This window comes from Oreochromis aureus, linkage group 19 (genome assembly GCF_013358895.1).
Source record: "Oreochromis aureus strain Israel breed Guangdong linkage group 19, ZZ_aureus, whole genome shotgun sequence".
In the NCBI taxonomy this organism is placed as follows: Eukaryota; Metazoa; Chordata; class Actinopteri; order Cichliformes; family Cichlidae; genus Oreochromis; species Oreochromis aureus.
This window is the reverse complement of record NC_052960.1, coordinates 2,928,707-2,946,765: the sequence shown is the minus strand read 5'-3', so window position 1 is coordinate 2,946,765 and position 18,059 is coordinate 2,928,707. Positions and strand designations below refer to the sequence as shown.

The following is an 18,059-nucleotide window of genomic DNA, read 5'->3' as shown; positions in this document are numbered from 1 at the left end:
CTGCTTTGTCCAATCCCCGTCTGCATCATGTTACATATTATATGTCCCAGTTCTGTCATGCAAGCAAAAAAAAGAAAATCACAAATAAGGTTTTTGAAGGAAAACCGTCAGCATAGTCCTGACAGTATTTTTCTGCATTTAAATTCTCCTTTTAAAAAGTCATTTTCTGCTCTTAAACTAATTTTAGAGAGAAAAAGAACAATATAGCAAGTAACTGATTCCCTTATCAGACCCAACGTAGCCTGCACTTCGTTTTCTCTGCACTCCACAAATGTGTCCATTCTAAATGAGCTAATGTGGAATATTAATTATATTATTGCATGTGCATAAAGAGATGTGTGCAGAGTGCACGCTGCAAAGAAGCAAGACACCAGCAGAGAGCAGTGCTGAGTCATGTTCAGGTTCCAGGGAAGCACAAGCAAAGCTCTGCTGCTCCTGTTCGTCTCATGTTGTATTTTGGTGACTACTCTTTCAAATATAAGAGAACAAATTCAGCTAGTGTCACAATAGCTTAATCATATCTATGAGGCCTTTGCAGTGCTCAACACAAACGGGCGAAAATGTTCTATTTTAATTATGATCGCAGCACATTGTTCTGTATTTCCCTTTTTCTCCTGAAGCAACACAACACAAACCGGTCAGCACTGTTTCATATACACGCCTCCACTTTCAAATGAGGGCGGCGAACACGCGGAAACTACCTTCATCATACGGTGCGTTCAGGTACTCACCGTAAATTCAAATCACCTCTTAGGCGTTCTGGTGGTTTTTGGTTAGAAAATTGTAAAATTGGTTTATTACAATAAAGAAAGAAAGAAAGAAAGAAAGAAAAAGGAAAAACATGATGTGATGGTGGCGAGAATCATATCTCGGTATTAGTTTTTGATACGTAAGCACTATTGTGAAGGTATCTGTAATCTGCACTATGTAAAAATATCATAAACTGTGATATTTGTTAAGTGTATCAGTGTTTTATCAACCCCCGGGGCTCACTGGGCATTTAAGGAATAACTGTGATTTTTCCGAGTATTCCCGGCAGTAGTGAATGCAGCATTAATCCAACCCGAGCGGTGAGGACCTGAGGGGGATTTCAGTCCAGCCTCCCGGTCGAGTGTGCGCACACTTGTTCATTTAGTGAACACAAACAGACGCTGAGAGCGAAGCTGGAGCGAAGAATGTGACAGAAAACGGTTCTGTGAGTTCTTCATCAGCGCCGCCACATTTCGGCTCATTTCTCTCTCTGATTTTATTCTGAAGACACCATGGAGCCGATAACCAAGTGGACGCCAAAGCAAGTTGTCGACTGGATGAAAGGCAAGTGAGGCACTTTGAAAAATGTAGATTTTAGTCTAAAAAAAATCTCATTGACTTCATAAAATGAGAAGCTGTTTAAAGGCTTCTGTGCCCCAGCGCAGAGTCGCTCCTCGGTTATCTCCTCTTAGTTTCGTAGAAACTGCGTGACAGCATACCTTCTCTGAGGCGCATAACAATGGGACTACATTTCTTTGACTCTCACTTACACAAGAAGGACAAAGAAATGACACTTGGCTGTGTAAGCTGTCCCCTGACATGCCGCTCGTACTACTGATAACACTTGATAATGAGATTTATTTTGTCACTGTGCTAACACAGGAAATGTATTTGATTGGGTTTTAAATACACTGACTGTCCAAAGTTTGGTGTCATAAATCCCGAAGTCAGAAACAGGCAGGATCCAAGTGTCTCTCATTATGTGCTGCTGCTTTTTTTATTTATTTAAACAAAAGTAATATTGATGTGTAACAGTCACTGGACTCTAGACTTTTAGAGCTTTAAAATCTCTAAAGAAAGTCCGAATAATTTGTCTGTAAATTTGCACGGATCTTTTTTTCTCCGTTAAAAAAAACTAATTCTATTTCTAATTTTTGAGAGGAATGAGAGGTGTGCTAGTTGCATAAATATTCTCTGAACCGGACTTTAGTCACAGCATAGGTATGCATGGCGTGCGGCGCAAGAAGCTACGTAGTGGATGGAGTAGTTGCAGAGATGCCATTCCAAACTCAGACACTGAAGTTTGTGTTCATCAGCCAGGAAAAAGAAGCGCAGGCTCTGCGTGATGGGATCAAAGCGTTGGTCTTTGTCCTGAAGGACATTTGGAAACTTTTTTCATATACTGATTTGTAACTCCGGGTTAAAGCTAACTTCTGTATTTTTATGGAAGTGTAACAGGTCGTAGGCGGTGGTGTATTAACTGCTGAATGAGGCGTGCCTGCCAGTGCGCATCTATAGTTGGGGGTTAAAGGGGATTGTCAGGGGTTAGTTTCCATGTGTGCTGTGAAAAGAGCCTGACCGGGCATTTGTGGGTGGAGGATTAGTTGTCTATATGGGCCCCACTACTGTCAGTGACCTGAAAATCTGACTCAGCAGTTGTCTCTGTAGGTCCCAACTACTAGATTTGCAGACTCCTGCAAACACATCACAAGGGAAGAACTGACTGAAATGCACTGACACACTCAGGGGAGTGCTCCATGCTGAAGCTGGTGGATGAAAAGCAGTTGATGAAGTTTTGTTTTTTTACTTGAGAGGCTTCCAGGGTCACTGTGGTCTGGCTTTGCTAAATCACATTTGCACAGAGGTGCTGTCATCGGTGTAGACGACAATAACTTTGTAAGCAGGTGGATCTGCATTTAAGCAGTCAGAGCTGCAAAAAAAATGAAGCGCTGCAGTATTGCACTTCTTCCTTTGGTCATTTAAACTTCTTCCTGGGTTGGCTGTGCTCGTGCACCAACATTTTCTTTGTTAAAGAAAATGAAAAGGGCCTTTTTAAAGGAGGGCCAAAAGCTACCACCAGTTTTCACAGAGAAGAAAAGGCCTTGTTGTGTCCTCAGTGACCGCTGCACAGTCCACAGCCATAACACAGCATGTAACCACTTGTGTTGTTTGACTGAAGGAAACCTTGTGTAATCTTTTCATACCAAAGCCAAACGGCGTCAAACTGAAGGAAAGCGCACGCCCGGAGCAGGGTCACGGCCGCTTGTTGACCATTCGCACCAACAGCGAACACGGCTGTTTGCAGAGTTGCTGTGCGTGTGACAGAAGCCAAATTAAAGCTCTGTGCAGACCTTTGCTCCCGTTTGCCTCGGGCTGTTTCCCCAAGCTCGACAGGGACTGCTCTTGTGTATTGAAGCTGTTGTTAAACACCTCCATTGTTGCAGAGGATCAAGTGGTCGCTGGTGGATGTTTATTGTCACTGTTGATCCCTTTCAATTCAAACATTGTTGTTGTTTTGTTTTCTTTATGTGGGGACTGGATATGTCCTGAAGCACATTTGCTTCACCACAAGATCTTCCAGCTGGACCTGCAGTGCTCTGTGACTGGTATGCCATATGTCATGTGTGGGATTACATCCCCCGGGGAACTGACCGCACTTTCCTGAGAACACACCATGTTTTCAGTAAATGCATTTTTAGCTCATCGTGATGCTTTTGAAATGAAATAAGGCTTAGACATGCTGCTAGTCATTATCCAAATATAGTCTTGAGTACACAACAGCAGTGTTTGAGTGAAGGTGGCATTCAATAAATACAAACACCTGAATAGGATGTCATTCAGATTTTTCTTACACCTGACTTTTCCACCTTGCAGTTGCTGGGAGGAAACAGTGTATCTGTAAATACAGTCTGACTGGGTGGCTTTTTGCTTTTTGCTTTTTGCTTTTTTGCTTTTGCGATACAGCCTAAATGTCCTGCAGCGTTTTCCATAAATCTATCCTGGCTTATCAAATTTCAAAGCTCTGTGTCTGTAAAGCAGGTTGGACATGTAAACTTCAGTGATGGGCTTATTTTCAGCAAGGTACCATAATTAGCTTTGCTCATCTACTCAATAGTGGGTAGAAGAGTAGGAGCAAGTGTGTATTGATCCTATTTTTTTCCACTTCAATCCGATCCAGAACCTGAAAATCCGATAACCAGGTTAAATTAGTAAGATGTAAATCCTCACTGTGTGGAAAAGACCGAGACCAATTCTTTTATGCCTCAGGTCAGCTCAAGCATCACTTCCTTAACTTCATTCTTCTAAATTTCATTAGTCTCATTTGAGCTCAGCGTGAGGGTCATTAGGTTTCTGTTAATCGCGTTCACGCTGGTTTCTCCTTTACGTCCTCTCAGTCTGAGTGCGCATCCTTCACCTGCTCCACACACACTTATCGAGTGTGGATTAGAGCAGACAGGAGACAGCTGACGTGAAATCAAGTCCAGCAAAAGCTTCCAAAGAAGTGGTGAACCCAACACAAGACAATGAAAGCATCGTCACTGTGGGAGCTTTTCAGGTGTGTCTGCTCACTTTGACCACAGTGGGTGTAGCTGCAGTGAAACACCACCAACCTAATACTTGCATATCTTATCCAAAGATCAGATCAACACATCCTTAATGACAAGCATGTGCAAGCACGGTTCTGTCTCCCACCAAAGGGCCGAGATGGCGGTTATCTTGTCAGAAAGGTGACAAACATGTGCTTGATGTGCTTTTGTCTTTCACCAAGTTTGAACCTGAGAAAAATAAAAGGATTGTTGAGAAACTTCACTGACGGGTGCCTTCAGCAACCTTATCTCTGGAGAGGATAGGAAGGTGAGGGCAATGATGGCTCATGATCCTTATCTGGCTGAAACAGAGTTCCTAAATGAGAGCAAGAACAGACATTGTCCAGACACCTCACCCTTATTAAGGCATCCTTTACCCCTGTTTTAGTGCCGGCTCTATCAGGAAAGTAGAGTCTATGTTTGGATAGCCACCACAAGCATCATTAATCCATTTTTAGCAGGCCTTACGCTGGAGCGACTGTGTGTATATGCATCAGGAGAACAAGTGTCAGATTAATCCAAACATATTCTGTAAGCTGCAGAAATCTGTCTGCTCCTTCTAACGACCTCACTTTGAAAAGGAAGTAACAGGATGGAATGATGTATTCAAGTGAAACTGTTTAATTCCCGTAAAGTCCGCCTTTGTTTTTTAACACTTTCTGCATCTTTAAGTTTAACCTGTTGAGTTCCAGTGATGCACACATAACGATGTTTCTTTAGAAAAGCGTTTAGGGGAAGTGCTGTAAGAGGATTCCCCCTGGGGACAGGTTACTCAAAGGCACTGCAGTGGTTTTGTTGCTGTCACGGCCTCTGTGGCCTTTTTGTCACATGCATCCCAGCCTGACAGCATCAGGAGCTCCAACATGGGGGACTTAATTGTTACGTGACAAACACAGTCAGCTTCGGGGTTTTTCACACACTGATTTGGTCTGAATAAAAGACGGCTGCATAAATAAAACCTCGATAGGTTAAAAATGACCGCAGCTTCACCAGCAGCCGGCACTTTGTGTTTACACAGTATACTTTCATGCGTACGGCACTTTATAGGTCAAGGGATTGTTATCAGCGCACTGATATCAGTTTGCATTTGCATGTAGAGCACATTATAACTAATTCTCACAATGTCAGCAGAGAGGAGCCCGAGTTTAACCCCACGTCCAAGCTAACCCGAAGCTACACCAGTTTGCTTTTCATTCAAATCTAAAATGTGCATTGCAAATCTCCCTGATGAGCTCAGCTTAGTAGGAGCCGTTTGGCCTCAGTCTGCCCTAAGAGCATTGGCCTGTGAGGTGCCATGCTTAAGTCACGGGACTCAAAGCGCCAACCTGAGGTGACGCAGCAGGCGAGTGTGTATTTACGAGTCACATGTTGACCGACCTCTCGTGCAGGGATGTCAAATGCTCCCGTGCACTCGCTGGTATGTGTCACGATTGTTCCCGGTGATGTCTGTAAATACTACCGGACCTGATGTGCGCTGGTACAGAAGTGGAAAGGAAGTGTGTGCCTGGGTTGATATTGTTATCAAAGCACTGCTAATGCATTTATGCTCAAATAAACACGGAACATGAGAGGAATGTAAGTGCTGTGATTTTATTTTCCCTCCCTCCTGCTAAACCAAACCAGCAGCTCTGTGAATGAGCAGTCCAAACAGGTCACACATGGCCTTTGTTGCATTTGGGGCCACCAGTTGCTTTTAACGGATTTAAAAATGCCGCAGCCTGTCAGGTCGGTCCCCCTCGCTGACCAAATACACACAAAGCTCTTTCATCCTGCCACCTGCTTACACTCTAATGGAGTGTAATGTCATTATGATTATAAAGTGATCTGTAGTTTTATGAACTGTCGCCTACTTTTGGGTTTAGCCGGGCACTTGGGTGAGAGCCAGATCAGTGCATGTTCAGACTAGTCCTCCGTGGAGGCTGACTGAATTCCTGTCTAGCTGTTCCCACAGGATAAAATTGTCATTCCTGTGGGAAATACATTCTTGTGACTAAGCTTTAATTTGCTTACTATCTTTTTTCTAATCCACTGTTGTTTATATATGCACAACAGAGGTGTTAGTATCACCACGCACATTTTTTTAGGTCTCCGTGCTCGTGTTTGTGTTTTCACTCGCCTGTGATGGTTTTTTGAATTTGTCAGCTCTCATTCACTGGTTACACAAGAGAGCGGCGATAGATGAGGCAGCATTAATGGGCCAGTCTGTGTTTTTAAAGCATTAATGAGCCCACTATCTGCGCAGCTCCATGAGCTCTGAATGGGTAGAGGAATAAAAGGTTCCTAAAGTCACCTAAACACCTAAAGTCTTTCCAGGGCAGATTTCTATTATTCTATTAAGAAAAGCTCATAATCAGGTGACAAGCCTCCGTTTTCGTTTTATCATCGCTAAAAAGTCACCTCGGGAGTCTTCAAAAAATTCCACAAACACATGGCAGTGAAGTCATACATGTTACACCAGCTGACGAGGACTTTAGTTTCACTTGACGCTGCACATTGTCCCCGGGCTTCCCCATCCCAGAATGGGGGAAAAACAACAATTTTTTTGTCACCCAACAGTCATCGCTTTTAACGTATGTATCATACTTCTAACTCATCCTCATGTGTCCAGTCAACATACTGAACCAACCATTGTTTTTTGTCTGAGACACAAACTCGGCGCGTTGTACAAAAGATTTTAGAGCAAATGTTGGCTTCGACTGTTTGGACAGGGAGTGGCGGCTCCTCTTTGAGAGATTTGTGGACCCGAAGAAACAATCAGGGGAGATTCTGTTGATCCTCCCTTTTGTTTCCAGTGGTGCAGCCTACCTGGGAAAACTCTGTCACGTGACCTTCCTCTCTGTTTGTATATGACAACCTATTCCAGCTGTTTCCAGTCAACAGCACATTTATTATTTGCAGGAACAACTCACCGGTAGTGTGTGTGTGTGTGTGTGTGTGTGTGTGTGTGTGTGTGTGTGTGTGTGTGTGTGTGAAGAAGCTATCATTTGTTTCATACAGCATGAAACAGAATGTAAGGACAGCACAGATCACATGCTGTGTGTTCGTGCGTCACGGGTGCCCTGTCCTGGCCTGTGGGTGACACACTGTCATTCAGTGCTATCTTTTCATTGAAGATGACTCACCCTCCCTCTCCCTCACCCCTTGCAGCAGGGAGAACAGGATCAGCTGCCCACTGCCTGTAGGCTGCCTAGTGATGTCTTGCGTTGCGTAATTTGTTGAAGTTCTCCTTTCTGTCATAAAGAGAATATTAGTCACGATTAATCCTTTATCCTTAATTGATTTATGGGAAAGCCGATCGCTTCTAGTCATGCTTATGTTTCTGTTTCTATTTCAAACGTGTGCCTGGCCGTAACGTCAGACTTCTGTTTGACAGACAAATGATGCTCTCAGTCTTTTCGTGTCCTCTTCCCCTGACCTGGCCATAAGCCAGGTTTCTCCCTCCCTCAAAATCCCGCCAAATCTCCCACCCTCCACTGTCACCGACCTCTTCCCACTTCCCCTGTCACTATAGCAACCTTAACTTTATTTACAGCCTCGGCCAGTCTGGTTGACAGCCGTTGTGGCTGAGGGGGCTGACCACCAGTAGCACTTTGCACTGCTGCAGTAAAACGCTGTGCTGTGGAGGGTTGTGGACCTCCAGTGTGTCGGGGCTAGAGATGAACCTCCTGTCGGCTTAGATCGAGTAAACGCTCAGCTCGGCTCAGCTTTGCAGCAAAGTCGATCTTTTTACTGCTTTTCCCTGTGGTAGATTTATGTCAGTTAGCAGGTTCTTATCCAAAGATGCTTTTCCTCAATCCAAATTAGGATTGCACTGCATTCAACCACATGAGCCACTGGAGCAATATGAAGATATCTTTAGTTTAATTAAAGGCCTCTTTCTGTCTGTCTGTCTGTCTGTTTCAGAAAGCATTGTCATGCAACACAACAGCACAATGGATGCAAAGTTAGATTTGTCTCTGCTAGAAAATGTGTCCACATGCAGCGTCAGGAGGACGTCTAGCACAGTATTCCCATGGCAAACTAAATCAGTGGGACTCATTTCCTCCCCCAAAACATGGCTCATCTTTATTGTGGTTTCCATAGGCAGCTATTATGGTGCTGGTAAATTGGTCTGTAATCAGCATGGAGGGCCACCCTGGTCATACACCGTACATGTGATGAGAAAATACTAAACCGAGTTCCCGTTTTTTGCCTTCAACCTGTGTGTCTTAGTGGATTTGGCTTTGAACCCGTGTTTCAGGCCTGCTCTGGATGCAGTGTTTTAAAAGTGTTCATTTTCAGCTTCTGTCTCTGACATTTGTTCCCTCACTTTTGCCTCTTTCTCTCCATCACTGTCTCTTTGCAGAACACAACAGTCTTTAATTATAGTTTTTTTCTTGGGACAGTGATGCTTAGGTTGTAACAAAGTGAGTGCTTTTGAAGTCGTGTTGACACGAAAACAGCGCTGTGCAGGCTTCACGGAGCGAGCGTCCTCGTTTCTGTCTGATTGATCACCTACTGCGATCAAAACTACAACACTCTGTTCTTAAATGATAAAATCAGCAATTGTTTTATGCACTTTAAAGCTTTGTGACTATGTTTTGATGTTTGTCAACAGGTTAAGCGCAACAATATGAGCCTTGGTGGGGCCAGGAAGACAAAATATTGTGGTGGGTGGAGAGGCAGGAACAGGAGAGAGGTGGGGGCAGTTTGAGACATTTCTGAGGTCTTTGTTGCTTTCTTTAGAACGTGTTTATCCTGCGGTGACGAGCTGCAGCGTGGCCAGGCGGCCGACTGGAGAGCGATGGGTATTTATGTTGGCCTGAGAGGTTATTGCTCCAACTCCTTCGCTTACCTGCGTAAACTATTACCTCGTGGTGCCTCGTATCTTTTTCTCAAGAGACAAGCAGTTTATATCCGCTTTAATAAGCCTGATCAACCCTCTGCCATGCACCCACATTTATTTATTTATTCATTTTGCACCCTTGTTTATTAGCATAGCTCCAAAAGAAATCACCCACGACAGAAACACATGTAGCTGATTACTCACGGGAACAACTAAGACGCAGATTTTGTTGCTCCAAATGGTTTTTGTTGCAAACCATCATGTGTTGCATGATGAATTTAACGTATCTGGACTGACACAGTCCGGTGTCCTCATTCTAAACCTGTGATGTGAGCAGTTCAGTGTGCAGCCCGTTACTTCTGCAGGATAAGAAATGAGCTCTAGAACCAGCGTTCTGTTTATTAATCAATAAAAAGGTCACATAAAATGATTCTTGAACACAAATTTGATCTTCCTAGAAAGTCTCGTGACTTACAAGCAACTGCAAAAGTGCATCTTGCAAACATTCGATTAGCTAACATTTCTGACACGGGCACGATTAAAGATGTCTTGCATGCACAGGAAATTAAAAACGGTGTAATACAGCTGAAAATGCTCACACTCTGCAATAATAGAGGATAGCTTATTGGTTCAGAAAGTTGTTGAACACAAGAATGGAGACTTCCATGTTGCTGCCTGTCCTACATGTACATAATAATGACTGATGGGAAAAATCCACCATCCAGTAACTGCTTACTGTCCTTTCTTAATCACTTAAAAAGTAAATCACCAACAGATAATGAAGCTGGCCATTCACAGATAGCCAGTCTATTCATCCAATTGCCTGAGCTTAATCTGAATAATCAGGATTAACTGGATAGTCCCTGTCACCTCTCAAAGCTTCAGATCTAAGATGTCTAATCTAATCTAAACCCCAAAATCATATTCAACACAGGTGCAGGTGTAGCTCACTCAAACTGCCCAAGAATCCCTAATATTATATGCATATAGGCCATCTGTATGCAGCTGTTAGAGGTTCCACGTGTGGTGTTGAGTAACTGTATACAAGGAAGGAATTTTTAGGTTTAAACTCGGTGACCCAGTCAACCAGTTTCAGTCTTATCCCCACGCCTCTAAATTAGGCAACAAGTGTTTTTGTTGCTGCAGGTTCACAAAGACACTCGTACTCATGCGCCCGCAGCAGTGTGCTTATCTCTTTTCCATGTTTCTTGTTCTCTTCTGTCTTCTGATGTCATTGTGACCAGAAGTCATCACATAACAGCCCGACCAAAAATACCTCACTTACCTCCTCTTCTCCTCCGCCCAGACCTCCATCACCTGCAGACCTGACCTCTCCCCTTAGTCGATATTAAGTGAGCTGTCCGACGTCCCCCATCCCTTCCAGCTCATTCAAACTTAGAAATCTAAAAAGGTAGCAGTCACGTGACTTGGCCTGCTGTGCTGGAGGTGAGGATTAACTGAACCTAAGGGGCACTCGTACTTGCTGAATGTGCTTCAGCCATGACAGCCCCCTGAACTCTGACCCTTCAGCTCTCATCAGTCATCGTCCATCACCCGGTGAGAGACAGGGCTGCTTTTGTCTTCTGTGGAGGGGCCAGCCTCAGCTGCTTTTCTCCCTTAGGAAGCACACTTGGGACATGTAGCTGCCAGTTTGTAGTTGTCTGTCTTTAAGATTAGGGTTCATAAAGTGAAACACTCTGTTAGCTGGAGGAAGTGATGATAAGATTAAAGCATGGATTATACTGGGCCGTAGCCAGCTCAGCAGATAGGAAATGCCAGGAATGAATTAGCCTGCAAGGTTTTAGCACTGAAGGAAAATGTGCATCTAATATATATTGTGATTAATATTATTATTTATATTAATATTAACAGTTTGTACTGTCTGCAGAAGAAGAGACAACAGGCGCAGCAGACATGGAGAGCATCATTGTGTAACTTCTATCCCCAGCTCCCAGTGTGTGTACAGGCTTTGTTGTTGTCCTGTGAAGTCATGCATTAGCAGTATAGTCGAGAGGAGCTTTTTCTTTCTTTTTAATTACTGCACGGCCCGGTCCAGCCAGAGACCATTGTGCCAAAGCGCTGCGAGTTCCCACAATGGAGCTGCTCAGCAGAGAACAATGAATCAAATTCCTGACCGTTCCCCACAGGTTCAGAGGCCGGGCTGACAAATAAAGACAGCGGAGTTACAGTGGCTTAGCTATTCTACACCCAGTAGCTTTCCCAGTGGCCACCCCTGTGGGGATACTGGTTTATGTGTGTGTGTGTGTCTGTTACATGGTGGCAACTGCTCCCACTGGGAGCACAGGGAGGGGTTGAAAGATGGGGGAGGGAGATTGTTTGTTTCTTTCTGTTGGGGGAGAAAGACTGCGTGCTCTTTTACTAATGTAATCAAACCCCTGAGAACGAAAAGTTGGCAACCAAACGCTGCACTGAAAAGCTTTATGGATCTGAACTGATCAGGTTTTTTTCCTTGGGACAAAGATGTGAACTTGTTTCAGAAATCCTGTTCAATCCTGTTTGCTGTTGTTTAATGTTATTCATCACAAATACAGAGTCCTGGGCTCTTATGTGCTTTAGACAAAAAAACAGCCAATTGTTGAGATTAGGATAAGAATAAACTAACCTTTTGCAAAAGGATGTGCTCTGTTTATATTGCCAAAACTGTGTGCTTACACAGGCTTTAAGTAGGCTGCAGAGCTTAAAGGCCACTAGGCGGGTCTAGTTCCATTTATGTTGTCCAGATTGTCCAGCTCTTGTCCTGAAGGTTTATCCATTGTACTGCTAAACTTTTGCTGCTAACCTGGTTTGCACATAATCACTGTTTACTGAAACAGTGTGTGGTGGTGAGACCCCACCTTGAACAGCAGGTGCCACATTAGACACAGCCAGACCCCCTAACCTCTAACCTCTAACCCTGGCATTTGTCAGTCATCTTCTGCACTGTCAGTGATTACAGTCTTTTAAACTCTTTGTGACACTGGTACTCTCACACGTTCTCTCTGATTGTTCCCGGATGAACAGAATCAACTTTATGGGATTTCCTCACCTGGATCATCGAGCATCTGTGGGCTGGGAATGAAGTACTTATTTGCAGACTCAGGATGAAGGAGTTCTTTGTGCTGCAAGATTTTGGTTCAGATTTTGAAATGTGAGAACTTTGACAAGCAAACTCTGTTTATTTTTAGAAAAGTGAGATTTATCATTTCACAGCTTAAGGTAAAGTCTTCAGAATGCTAAGTTAGCCTGCAAAATGCATTTACACTGATATGAAGTGGAAAACAGCAGATTCTCACATCTCACACTGGACAGCTTTGAGCTAAAGAATGATGAAGCATGAACCAGCTGTCAAAATGCACACAGTAATTTAGACTTTTTGATGATGAAAATAGGAGGTAAGTGATTGTCCGGTGTTTTGGTGCTTTGCTTCCCGCTTTACATGCACTCGCTCTGGTTTGAGTGCCAAGCGGTTCTCAGAGGCCATAAACCTCCAAAGCATTTCATCCTGTGCAGGCTTTTCAAAAGCATTCACACACTCCTCCCCTCTGCTTCCCCCTTTACTCAATTCACAATAACGTGACACTCTATCTCTTTTACTGGTTTCTCTGCCCTTTAATGAAAATTGATAGTCTCGCGCACACACACACACACACACACACACACGCCCTAACAGCCATTGATTGAGGCACAATAAATGTTTTATAAGCCTCACTGTTAGGAGGCTTTTTTTAAGTGTCAGAGGGCGTAAATGTCCCCTTTCTGTATTTGGCACAAATAAAAACATTTAAAATACCAGAAAAAAATTTAAACCTAAGCCAGAACATCACGGAGGGATTTTCATGATGCTGACAGCTCTGACTTCTAGGAAAATTCTTGCCAAAGAATGAAAGTGAAAATAAGCTAAAGGAGAGGATATCCCCTCATCAGTTAGTCCTCCGATCAATTAATTCCAGTGTTTTCTGATATCTACTCTGTGTTTTTCTAACAGTTAAGATCCTGCAATTGGAGCCCCTTCAACTCTTTTTGTAGCCTAAACCACAACTTTCCCTTGTTGGTGGAAGGACGGTGGCACCATTCCACAGGAAATGCCTTTTTAACACAGCAGGAAAGGAGACTTTGCCCCGTCCAGATCCCACGTCTTTGTTTTCATCTAATCGCATTAAGTGACTGGCCCTGTGTTTGTGCTTGGCTTGTGTTCATGTCAGTGTGGGCTCAGGCCGGTGCTCAGCCCCTTTCCTACAATGCAAAGTGGATTCCCTCGCAGAACTCCAGCCAGTCGAGGGTTAAGCCTAAAAATTCTCTGAAGTCCTGCCTAAGATTAGCATGCCGAGGAATGAGAAAAATGTAATGAGCCTAACTGGACTTGACTTGTATGGAGGCTAATGGTTAACGAGTCGTGATGGATTTTCTCTGTGATTCAGTGGAGATGACCTGAGCTCTCACACATAGATTATATTTTCTGAAGGATTAAAATTGCTGTCAGAGTGAACTTTGATACCATAATGAGGTTTTAATGTGTCTGAGAGCTGCTCTTTTATAGGCACTACAGCCATGTGAACAGAAATATTCGCTCTAAAGTCAAATGCTACCATAAAACATGCAACAGGTGTTAAATAGTTTGACATAACTTTAAAAAAAATCATGAGAAGTGATGGTAAAAATGTCCTGAGGTCTATTGACACTCGAAGATTCAGAGTATTTACCTCATGGGAACTCTGTGGCTGCAGAGCTCGCTGAGTCACCTGACGACAGTCGTCTGATTGGAGGATGGAACTCTTTAAACTGAGCCCTGCCCACAACACCAAAATGGTTTAATTTCAGTCCGAGTCCATAACTCAGAAAATATGTTTTATGGCTTTTTTAAAACTGTTGTGCCTGTATTCATGCTTTAATGCATTTTAATGCAGAGTGCATACTACAAGTATTTGCATGCAATTCAATATTGTTTGGTCAGGAGTGACTGTCACATGCACACCTTTGTCTTTGCGTTATGCAAACTCTCTACAACAGGTGCACAAACTGAGCCCCACAGGGACATAAACATATGAGGTGCCATTTAAAGACAAAGCGACCACAGAATAAACCCACAGGGCTTCACTCATACCTCTACGTTTGATAAGGACCCATCTGCAGATGTCGCACGTGGCCAGGCTAAAATTGTCAAGTCGCTTTTGAACTTGGATGCCCCACTTAAAATATATCACCTAATCATGCGCCGCACTAAGTAATGTCAGTTGTGCTTCGTGCATGTGCTGAGGTCTGAAAGAGTGGGAGAGTCTTGCAGCTGACGGGTCTTTCAGAGGGAAACGGGGCGCAGGGCCATGTAGCTGCAGCTGCCGCCTCTGTGTACGCTCTTTGATGGCGAGAGGCGATGGCGTTTATTCCACACCCACAGCTACACACACTCACAAAACACACAAAGGCTCATTTTCTCCTCTGTTGTTTCAACTTTGCTTTCTGGTCCCCTGAGGGGTGCATTGCATGCATAGGGAGGGGAGTTTGGTGCATTTGTTTATTATAATGCACAGCTTTGAAATCATATGCAGTGTGAGATGAGGCTGTTTCAGGTCTCTGCAGTTCATGTGTGAGCTGCATCCCTGTAAGTTCAGTGACTGTAGCAGTTGGTGTCACAGTCCAAGTCATTTGTTAGTGGAGCTCGGAATAGAAGCAAGGGGACACCCATGATACTTATTGCAAACACCACACCCACATAGACCTAACATGCATACACACAAATACAGCCACCCATTGTTTAACCAGTCTAACAGACTGAGAGCTCTCAACCGTTACTCTGTTTATGGTTTGTTTATCCAGCAAAGACAGCCATCCCACCTGCTCCTTATCTGGACGCTGCACACGCACTCGTGGAACGTGCTAAAAAACCTGACATCACCTGATTTTTGTGGTTTTGTTTTGCATGGCGACAAACAGGTTTGTGAATGACATCAACATACTTTGGTAAGATTATCCTCATTCGCTGTTTCTTTTCCCTTTTCCTTCTTGTGTGTGTTGTAGGTTTGGATGACAGCTTGCAGCAGTACGTTAGCAACTTTGAGCGGGAGAAGATCAGTGGCGAGCAGCTGCTGAAGATCACACATCAGGACCTGGAAGAGCTCGGCGTTGCCAGGATTGGCCACCAGGAACTGGTGCTGGAGGCTGTCGACCTGCTATGCGCTCTGGTCAGTAGATCTGTTTCTGGTTGAATCTATGTGATGATGTTATAGGCGGCACCTCAGGAAGGCTCTGTTGGTCCCTGACCCTCCCCCCTCGCTCTCATTCACTAAAAACCCAACTGGTAGTTTCTGGTCTGGCAGCTAAAGGAACTAGCGATGCAGAAGAGCTCATCGTTTCCCACACATCTCAGCAGGGTGTGGAGGCATCGCGACACATGAAGCAGCCTGAGGACACTGGAGAAGAGCAGTATCACTCAGAGCAGGTCACAGGTGTCACAGCTGTGTGGCAGTTTGTAGATGTGGGAGATAACAGAAGCTGATCCTAATGGGTAACATGTCGCTAGCAGTGGCAGTTAGATGTGTTTGACAGATAAGATAAGAAGCTCCTCCCCCTTTCTCGCTATATGTGCACCAAATGTATACGTACTTAAGCTGTTTGTTCATCAGTGTCAGAGGAAATGAAAAGTTGATTTCGTGCTTACTCCTGCAATCATCTTCACTCTAATCCCAGGCTGAATCTCTCCCGGTTCAGTATCAAAATCCCATGTTTGGCTCCTCTTGCTCACTTTGAGTCACGCTGATCTGCTGTCCATCACCACAGATTCCAGAACAGCTTCCAGCTAAAATGTGTCTGCTTGAGACCTGCAGGCGAGTAAAGAGTGATGAAACCTTCCGCGCTCCAGCTGAAAGAGAAACAGGTTCTCCAGCAGATGGGATCGATTTGGAGTTTTATCACTTCCTGTGCCATAAAAGTCCAAGCTTGTGGTCCCCGCGTTTTGATCAGTGTCAGCATCTCTGTGCTCTCTTAAAACACTGTACATTAATCATTTGTGGCATGGTTATTTTTGCTCCAAAGCTATTTAAATGTTAAATCTTTCTTCTCCTGCATGAGGCGGAATGGAAAATTGTGGGTAGATTTGGAGCTACTTTTACATTTTTTTTCTTACCACACAAAAGCCACATTTGAGTTCTCGTGCATTCTTAATAAAGCAAGTGTACGTGCGCTTAGCTTGGATCTTATTATCGTTCCTTGGCTTCTTTGCATTGGAATAGAGTCACATGAACTGAGCTATTAATATACACAATCTACAGGAAGGAGGCTGAAGTATCTAATCTCATGACAAAGGTCCTACCTGTCTATATATCAGTTTAATTGTGAGTGATATGCAAAATATGTTAATCTCTTCCCTTTGACACAGTTTTTGACAGTTTTTCCATCAATGCACGATAAGCTCCTGCCTCCTATCAGTGCTCTACCTGTAGTCACCGCACTGGACAGGTGGAAGCATTCAGCTTCAGGTGTTTTTTTTATTGGATTTATTTATCATAAAATTTGCACCATGTGTTGCACTATCCCAGTAACCAGGCCCAGGTTTTGATTCATCCCTGGAATCTTTTGCATCGACAAAGTGGAATCTGAAGCGCTTTCTCTCTAAGATTTACGGTAAAACATGCTGCCAGTTTGTGCTTTGGTAGTTGGTGCACTGTCCTTAACCTTTCACCCCTGATTAAAGCCTTGCAGCATAATGTTTTTTGTCCGTTTGGGGTTTCCCTATTAAGAAAGGGGCCTCAACCTTCCACTGGGCTCATGGGAGGAAGTGAGGCCCCCGATTCAATTAGCTTTTACTCAAGGTCACTGCAACTCACAGGAACGCAGCCCAGCAGCACCCGAAACCCCCACACGCTCTCACACTTTCACCCACTTTCTCCCTCTTTTTTAAATTTACTGGGAGGTCAGACACTTCCTGTTGACGTAGAGGCCCTTTGCTGCAAGGCTTTGCTCTCGCTTTTTAAATGTTTATGCATGTGTGCACATCTTTGTCTTGTTAATAGTTACAAACCTAAATCATGATGAAAGATGAGCTAACATACAGCGCTGCAAACTTTTAGGACGCATTCGTACTCGTCCTCCTCCGTCCGTGCAAAGGAGATCAAGACCAAACTGCTGTCTAGAGACAAAGAAAGAACACATCAATTCGTTTTACTGGTCTTCTCACGAGCCTTGATGCTTTCTGCAGAGTCGTGCTGAAACTCAACACTTCTTTCATCACACAAGCATTAGCTGCAGCCATTGAACACAGCTTCATCATGGGCCACAGTGCTGCTGCAAATGTTTGTACTGTTGCTTAAAGATATGTCCTTTATAGTCAAGTCTGAGGGGAGGAAGCACCGTGTTGTGATAACCGTTCTTGATTTCTCCTGAGGAGCCTAAAGTCAGCGAATAACCTCTTCAAAGAGCCCCAGAAAGGCCTTACTTTAAAAATACAATCTGCCATCTTGGTTTTTGATTAACTTGGAGCGTCTAAAAAGGACACTGCAAGAATGTAAATTTGACTTGAAATGTTGTGAGGATGAAAAATGGGTTGAGTGAAAACGCAGATTTTGCTCAGACGTGGTTTTTAGCTCAGCTGGCAGCGTGGGACAAAAGCTCAGCGGACATCTGTGGGCCAGTCCGAGCCGCTGCAGCGAGCCTGCTAATGAAAAAGCCAGGAGAGATGTTTGATCTGGAAGCAGCTCACGCCGCCTTTGTGCTAAAGTTACACCGAATGAGAAATAAAACCGCCAAGTGACTTTTCTCTCTTTTTTCACATATTCCTTGATCATGTTTGCATTTCCTTAATGATGTTTCAACAAACCATTTCATGCCAAGTGTGGCGTGAATAATGCTGCCTACAGCTACTGTTTGACTAGTCCGATTATTCCAGTGTGTCCCCGGAGAATAAAACT

General features: G+C 44.0%; 1 protein-coding gene across 1 annotated transcript in view; it reads left to right on the top strand.

Annotated features, from left to right (window-relative positions):
- The first annotated feature begins 1,089 nt into the window (after positions 1-1,089).
- Positions 1,090-18,059, top strand: part of LOC116330583 (connector enhancer of kinase suppressor of ras 3-like) — a 44,147-nt gene continuing 27,177 nt past the window's right edge. The window contains exons 1-2 of the mRNA XM_031752950.2: positions 1,090-1,314; positions 15,175-15,338. Of these exons, the coding sequence (XP_031608810.1) occupies positions 1,263-1,314; positions 15,175-15,338 (216 nt within the window). The 5' untranslated portion in view covers positions 1,090-1,262. The remainder of the gene's footprint in view (positions 1,315-15,174; positions 15,339-18,059) is intronic.